General features: G+C 46.8%; 1 protein-coding gene across 1 annotated transcript in view; it reads left to right on the plus strand.

Moving 5' to 3' along the window:
- The window catches only part of LOC135108504 (uncharacterized), a 199,052-nt gene extending 191,517 nt beyond the window's left edge, over nucleotides 1-7,535 (plus strand). Inside the window, exons 10-13 of the mRNA XM_064019595.1 lie at nucleotides 2,823-3,303; nucleotides 3,764-3,906; nucleotides 4,421-4,827; nucleotides 4,989-7,535. Coding sequence (XP_063875665.1) covers nucleotides 2,823-3,303; nucleotides 3,764-3,906; nucleotides 4,421-4,827; nucleotides 4,989-7,025 — 3,068 coding nt within the window. The 3' untranslated portion in view covers nucleotides 7,026-7,535. The remainder of the gene's footprint in view (nucleotides 1-2,822; nucleotides 3,304-3,763; nucleotides 3,907-4,420; nucleotides 4,828-4,988) is intronic.
- Nucleotides 7,536-8,506: the final 971 nt, after the last annotated feature.

Here is an 8,506-nt window from a genome sequence, read left to right on the forward strand (position 1 = left end):
TGCCGTAAATATTTTCCATCCTTTTCCCTCACTACGATACGGCGTGTCGGTATCACAATGGCAGTGTAAGACAGGAACTGTACTTACTTGAGCTGATCTTTGACGTTTTGACCTATACAGTTGCCCACACGGCCACGTGCCGGACCGCGAATTACAGATGGTGAGGCAGGGAATGGATTCGTGGTGTAGTGTCCAGTAATCACTTTCGAAGAACACACACACACATAAAAATAAATAAATAAATAAATAAATAAATAAATAAATTGCTGAAGAATCCTTACTTTCCGCGTCCTTCAATGTCGTCACCTCTCAGCCCACTGGTGACTGCCGGCTGGTAGCCAAGCCGTGCCCACTCCTAGATAGTTGCTACTTCACTCCAGCAGGGACTCTTGAATACAAAAAAGTCGAAATTCTTTTTCACTGATGTATTTATTTTATAAGATACAGCTTAAATACAACTAAATAAAAAATATCTAAAGTTTACTAAAGATCATGTAAACATAACGAGATATTTAATGTTGTAGTGGATGGTAACTATGTACCCAGTGATAAACTACGCAGTGTTGGCTCGCCTCACTGAATCCTGTTCCGGGGAAGCTCTGACTCTGAACCTCAACCACCTGAAGCTTCTGTTATCGTACTGGAACCGTGTCTGAACCAAGGCGATACCTTAAGCGGCTTATGTGTACTCATGACACACTCGAATGCCACCAAACAGGTTTTATTCTCTATTATATTTTTTATTTGCAATATAAGAGTTGAGTTATACGTTACCGATGAACGTATACCAGTACTGATAAAATGATGTGACCTAAAACATACTGGAACAATGAATAAACTAATTATAGATACAGATTCGTGTTATCTATTATCTCAATTATGTTATGTAGCTGCAAAAAAAAAAAAATCGAATTCGATTTTCCTGTAAACATTCGTCGTCATCCCTGTGTGTGTGTGTGTGTGTGTGTGTGTGTGTGTGCAGCTTACTCTGTATCTTTTAATGCTGCGCAGATGCTGATGTACGATATCAACAATGGCATGCCAAAAAATGCGCAAAGAGAAAATTCTTCATCCTGGTGCACATTGAACGAATAAAAAATCATATCAGTTCTTTCCTTTAGCTCAATAAAGTCTGCATTATTGTTTATGCTTTTATAGGCAAACTTTTGCGTTTCATGTCAGTAATTAGCGTTGTTGAAAAAGACTCACCGAGTATTAATAAATTTTTTTGCATAACTTCATCTGCCTTGTTATAAGAGATGAACCTTCATGACCCGTGTGCTGCAGCGGTGGACTCCTTGTACTCGAATCCCTGTTGACCCCTTCAGCGGGGGATCCGCTTACCCAGACCTCCGCGCAGCACTGCACAATTAAAATGTCAAACGAGACACTTGTAGTGGGTGACTGATAGTGGCAGAACACGCCATGGTGACATAATGACCTTGTAATACTCCTAAGATATCAGCTGCCTCATCCCTTAACATAACATTCCTCCGCTCCTCCCGCTATCTCCCTCCATCTCTCCCTCCATTCCTCCTCTCCCTCCCTCCTACCACTTACCTCATCTTGTTCACCTCTCATCTCTACCTCTATTACCCAACGTACCCTCCAGCTAAGCTATCATCCCTTTTAGCACTTTTTTTCCTTTCTCCCCACTTTCCATTCCCCTTCGTACGCAAATTTCCAATCCCCAAACCTCTCTCTCTCTCTCTCTCTCTCTCTCTCTCTCTCTCTCTCTGCATCCGCTCCCACCCACAACACGCCTCAGCTTGCAAAGTCTGCCGGGTTATCAAAATCTCACCCGTCAGCTGCGGATTGTTTACTAAAAAATTGGACTTCAGAGCCAGTGAGATACGTGCATTTTTCATTCTGCTCTGTTTGTGGGGGGATTGCTTTACACGCGCGCGCGCGCGCGCGTGTGTGTGTGTGTGTGTGTATTTATGTGGTTGTGTGTTTCAGGATCTATTTTGTTGCCTCAAGACTCAGAATTATGGTGTTTTATGACACAGATGCGCATTACGAGCGGGGAGATAAACTCACTCAGGAACACCACTGAACTTACTTACTTACCTGCCTCCCTGCCCACTTGCCTACCTGCCCCCGTGAGCGTGAGCAAAATTAGTGCCGACTTCTGGTAGCCTAAACCACCGCTTACTTTGATAATCATAATTTCACTTCAGGGGCAAAATGTTTAATGGTCGTAAAGTTGAGGGTTCTAGTGCAGTTCGTCTTCAGCAATTTAGTGAACCATCATTCCCACAAGGTATTCCTACGCCCCCAACTTTCACACATTTCTCATTCTCGGGGAGATTTTTTTCGGTCAAATAAAATGAAGAGTGGGAAATGTTAAGTTTGGCTCGTTGCTGCAGGTGGCGAGGGGAAGGAATAGCAGGGAATTGGGAAGGAGAGAGAGAGAAAGAGAGAGAGAGAGAGAGAGAGAGAGAGAGAGAGAGAGAGAGAGAGAGAGAGAGAGAGAGAGAAAACATGTTCAGGAGTGAGGGGAGCATCAGTGTCCCTCTCGTAACTCTTTGTCTGCTGCTAGTTTGTTATGCTGACACCTCTTGGACTCTGTGTCTATCCTTCTTTGTCTCTGCTCCCTTGTTTCTCTCCTTCCCTTTTCTTCTCTTCTCTTTTCTTTTCTCCTTATTTCTCTCACTTTTCTCTGCTCTTAACAAGTCTATGGCTCACAAGAACGACACATCACAGAAATTTAAGCCTCGAAGGGATAAATCTGCCCCAACAACAGCACACGAGTAACAACAACAGCAATAAAGCAATGACGCAGGTTCCCCGTTATCATAACTCTCCTCCCGCTGGCCCAGATGCTCCAGTATGTGCCGGTACAGGGCGGGAGAGGACCCAGGGGGCGCCACGAGGCTCCACCGCATCCATCAAGTGCACGGTGGAGGCCGAGCCCGCAGAGAACATCAGGTGGTCGTGGATCAGGAAGCGAGCGGATGGAACAGAGGAGGAAGTGCCTGACGAGGATGTGCGGGTCGATGGCCTCTCCTCCAGCGTCCTCGTCACGCCGCACACACCTGAGGACTACGGCCGCTTTCTCTGCGTGGCGTCTAACGATGTGGGCGAGCAGCGCGAGGCCTGCGTGGTGACCCTGGTGCCAGCGGGGCCGCCAGATGCGCCCACAAATTGCTCTGTGTCCCCTGCTGACCCCAGCACGGTGCACGCTCACCCCACCACCGCCGCCCTCACCATCACCTGCCTGGAGGGGTTTGACGGAGGTTTGCCGCAGCACTTCACGCTGGAGACCTGGCAGGACAATGAGCTCATAGACAACATGACCAGGTGAGCGTGACACACTGCACCTGTCATGTAGTTATTTACGATCTATCATTTTTCAGATAAACAGTGACGCTAAACATTGTCATATATCCAGGTCATGATTTTTAGGCATAGTTGTAAAGACTTAAATGCGTCATATCATATTGTTCTTGCTGACATATTCATTCTCCAGACTACAACATTCATAGACGTGTCTTTAATTATAAATACTTGCAGTCCACTTTTCACAGTATTCAGGCAAAATTACGTACACATGAAAAGTTTTTGCAATATTAAAAATTTACAACCAATTACTAAACTTCCAATTTTAGAGATGAAGAGGTTCAGGATAAAAAAAAAAAAATACACCTCGCAGATTAAAGGAGTAATATTTTTTTTTTTGTTGGTAATTCGAAATACTTTTCCTTTAACTTTATCTTAATGACCTACGAATTTTTTTCAACTACTCACAAACATGTTGCAGCATGTTCCCGGAGTGGGTGGTATCGGGGCTCCGGGCGGGAGTGGGCGTGACGCTGCGGGTGGCTGCCCATAACTCTCGCGGTCGCAGTGATGCTCTACGCTTCGAGGTGCACACTGCCAGCGCGCAGCACCACGCCGCACCAGGTGCTGTGCGGGAAGGGAAGGGGGAGAAGCGAGAGAGAGGGAGGCTAGGATGTTTGGCTGAGTGTGTGTGAGATTTTCAGTGTCAGCATCCCCACAAACAATATCCATTGCAACAAAAATTAAAATTAAAGTAAAAATGTTAATGACAAAATTGTAGTAGTAGTAGTAGTAGTAGTAGTAGTAGTAGTAGTAGTAGTTGTTGTTGTTGTTGTTGTAGTAGTAGTAGTAGTAGTAGTAGTAGTAGTAGTAGTAGTAGAAATAGTAGCTAATAATAATATTGATGATGATAATAATAATAATAATAATAATAATAATAATAATAATAATAATAATATTAATAATATTTACTACAAATATATTTAAAGTAAATAAAATATGATAGGCGAGGCCGTGGCGCGAAATAATGACTTTTACAGAGCAGCACAGCGGCTCGTTATTAAAATAAGTTCTGCCAGGCAGCTTCAGGTGAAAAGTTTTGTTCCATGAACTTTTAACGTGTGTGTTTTGCCGCCAGACTCCAAGTGGGGATTCCTGGGTGTCCCTCCGTTGCTGGGCGCCATCGTAGGCGTTGGCGGCGTGCTACTCATCATCCTGGTAACGGGCGTGATCGTTGCCAAGTATACCTGGCGCCCACAGCCGCCCACTCACGTACACACACTCATCATGACGCCCACTACTGCCAATCCTGACCCCGATACCTACGACCCCGACGTGGTGTCCTCGCTCCGTCGGCCAGCTGACAGCTTGGACGTGCTGCCCCGCTCCGATCCCGCCCAGCAGACTGCCGCCCCCGCCACTCTCACCACGGCTCAGGCCTCCATGCACCAGGGGGAGCAGGAGCAGACGACTGTACGCACCCTCCCCGCCAAGCAAGGGAGCAAGCACACGTCATTCTCCCGTGGTTTCTGCCTCCACAGACAGGTGAGGCTGGCAGGGTTGTGGTGATGGAGCAGCAAGTCTCGTCTCATACTTTGTATGCATTAAATAATTTACGTGTATGCGCTGAGAACATTTTTTTTTTTTTTTTCAGGATGACAAGGGTGCTATATCTGATATTAACCTGCTTCTTTGTTCCACTGCAGAACAGTCCCTTCGGGGATAGTGAGGAGACTGGTGACTCGGACTCAGACTCTACTTTCACTGACCTGACCGCTGCTGGCCGCGCCGCTGCCGCCCTGCCGCCTGGTGCCAGACACTGCAACTCTCTCCCACGTGCAAGGAAGCAAATCCATCAACTTTCCTCATCACCACTAGACCTACAGCTGAGGGCGTGTCAAGTGTCTCAGGTGGTGGCGACCCCCGATGGCATGATTCAACGCATCCCCTATCTGGTTAGGAACCCGCGCCAGCCTCCGCCGTCCTCATCAGGAGAACTGCGGCACCTCACGGCCTCCGCTGAAGAATTGCATCCGCTCATATTCTCCCGAGACTTCACGCAGCTTCTGTCATCCGCAGATGTTCGACATTTGTCTTATTCGGGTACAGAGCTGCGGTTGATTCCCGCCACAGGCACTTGGCCGCTGGCGTCCTCATCAGGGGAGCTTCGACTTCCGCTGCAGTCTTCAGGAACTTTACACTCCGTCACTACTGAGGAATTTCGGCTCCTCCCTTCATCATCAGGCTCGTCCCCATGGGACTTACAAACCACGCCTATCTTTAACAGACTCTCCCCAGCTAGTCAACGAATGCCGTACCCAGAGAAAACACAGCATTCTCCAGAGACACCTGTCACACAATCACAACCTCATTCACCCTGTGCAGAATTACAGCCTCGGTCGCTCGCCACGCAGCCTCTGGTTCAAACCATATGCACGGAGCCTCAGCCTCGATCATGCTGCCAGGAATTGAAGCTTCTACAGTCCTTTGCTGAGCCTCAGCATCAGGGATCCAATTCAATGTCCCTCCATCGTCCGTCTTGCCCCGAAGCTCATGCCGAGGCAAAAAGTGCTGAGAGTCACTCACAGATCGATTTTGTCGACCCTCATCTCCGGACGAATTCTTCCAACACACAGTCCATATCATGTATGAGGCAAACAGCTCCCATTCTTGACAGAAACGAAACTGTGACGGACGAGTCAATGGATCCAATTGAGCACCAAGTATCTCTGAGGGAATTACAACCTCCGTCTGCTCCGAGCGAGGAGGTGGAGCCATTGTTATCCACAATAGAGCTCCAGCCACCTCCGTCCTTCAGGGAGCCAGAGCATTGTTCTCAATTTCAAACGGGATCACTCTCGGACGCTGAACACCAGAGACAACCAACAGTTCGACCAGTGACCTGCCCATTGTCTCCTCTGTCGAGCCAGTCACAGCAGTACAAAGTGAGGGAAGCAATAGGGTCAGAGTTTGATTCCACGGGGTCTCAGGTCAAGCCTTCACCTTCCGTCGCTTTAAATGAGATACTTAGGCAATCAGAAGATCCATTTTTGCCTAGAATCATTAAACATGATCCTGTGATGTTCAGCGGTAATCAGTTTCCTGATAGATACATAGAAAGCTCTCCTGAGGGAGGGAGCAGAGGGTTGTTGGCACGGAAAGGATCCAAAAAGGGTAAACAAGTAACATTCAGCGGTGAAGAAGACATGGTTACCCCGGTGGTGGCACGCGTGCCACCCAAGACTGTGAGTGGAAAAAGTGATAAGCGATGTGCTCAATTGTTCTCGTGCGTGGACTTGCCTCCCTCTGGACGGACGCCTAAGCCTCATGACACCGTCACTCCCTCTCCGCCAACACACAAACAGCCAATGGGATTTCCGGGCCAAGAGACGGCGGACGTCTATCCACACACTAGCAGGAACGATACGGAGGCGCTTCATAAGGTTATAAACCAGCAGTCAGAAATCACCACGCCCTCCAGAACGTGCCGTGGACATAATCAGTTTTCTTCGACTCCCGGTGGTGACTTTCGTGAGTCATTTGTTACAAGTGACCTTCCGCACGTTCTCCGCAAAACTTCTGACCTCCACGGCAGTCCTGTGCAGCCGACCTTCTCAGATGGTTGCACAGCGGCGAGGTCGCGAGAAACCTTTACACCAGAGGGTCATGAAGACTCACAGCAACAGGGGCATGGCCCTCATGACTCCATGACCTCACCCGCTCACACCACCACACATAGATAGAAAACCCCCTCCGTGACCTGAGCACTGGCTATCCGAAGCTTCGTTACAGAGCCGCCCCTCACGCTCGTCAGGGGCGGGCCGCTGCCGCAGTGATCCTGCTGCGCTGTGAACAGTAAGAATGTGTGCTCCTGAAATATGGAGATAATTATGTCATAAACGATAAAATAATATTTTCTTTGTATGATTAGAAAGATCACTAAGCAAATGCAGCATATAAGAATATATATTTATATATGTATGCGTAAACTAACATACAATCATGTAAATGCATGTGTTATTGCCTTCTGTGTATATTTCTGTTGGCACTAAGAGATATTCCACATGGCGAATTGAAACTGTACATGAGTTTCTCACTGAGGAGTCATTCTGGAAACCAAAAATATATATATACATAACAAATAGATTAAAAAAAAAAAGCGCTGCTCCCAAGGGGCAAGACCGCTGCTGATGCCTCCTCATGGATTCATTGGAATGTTTCACTTTGTTAAATAGATGGTACAATTTCTTAAATGGTGTTTCTCCTTCGTGTTCATCCAAGTCATGAAGTTAAACATGAAAATTACAATACTGACAGGTGCAGCAAAAAATAATCAGTGTATCAAGTTTACCAAGCCTTACAATTTCGTTTCACAAGAAAACGAATGGCACATATGTCGGCTTTTCACGTCACCTGGCTCACCATGCGTTTCCGCCGCGGCGACGACGGAAAGTGAGTGAAGTCAGAGTAACATGAGCTGCCAGACGGATTATTTCTTCGCTTCGCATCGGGTAGACTTGGATTCAGTATGCTTAAGATAATGCTTAATATTAATTGTTATCTGTCGATCACGCCTAAGGAATATTATGACAAAATCTAGTTGTCCATGTATGGATCCATGCGCGTGTGTGTGTGTGTGTGTGTGTGTGTGTGTGTGTGTGTGTGTGTGTGTGTGTGTGTGTGTGTGTGTGTGCGCGCGCGCGCGCGCACACGAAGTCCACAACAGTTACACTACATACGGGGTGCAAGTTGATAAGGTAAAATACTCACAAGTGATGCCTTGCTAGTGTGCTGCTCCCGCATATCCGTGCCACTAATTGCCGGCACACTACTGCTGCATTTTCTATGACATGGCTGTACTTAGTGTTTGCTGCAAATCTCATTAGTGCTGCTTCAGCTTTCTTCCCCACCTCCTCCTCCTCCTTCTCCTCTTCCTGTACAACAACAACAACAACAACAACAACAACAACAACAACAACAACAACAACAACAACAACAACAACAACAACAACAACAACAACAACAACAACAACAACAACAACAACAACAACAACAACAACAACAACAACAACAACAACAACAACAACAACAACAACACTACTACTACTACTACTACTACTACTACTATTACTACTACTGCTGCTGCTGCTGCTGCTGCTGCTGCTATTATTATTTCTCTTACTAGTATAACAATTATGTACGACTGTCGTTGTTGTTGTTGTTT

This window comes from Scylla paramamosain, chromosome 17, assembly GCF_035594125.1.
Source record: "Scylla paramamosain isolate STU-SP2022 chromosome 17, ASM3559412v1, whole genome shotgun sequence".
NCBI lineage: Eukaryota > Metazoa > Arthropoda > Malacostraca > Decapoda > Portunidae > Scylla > Scylla paramamosain.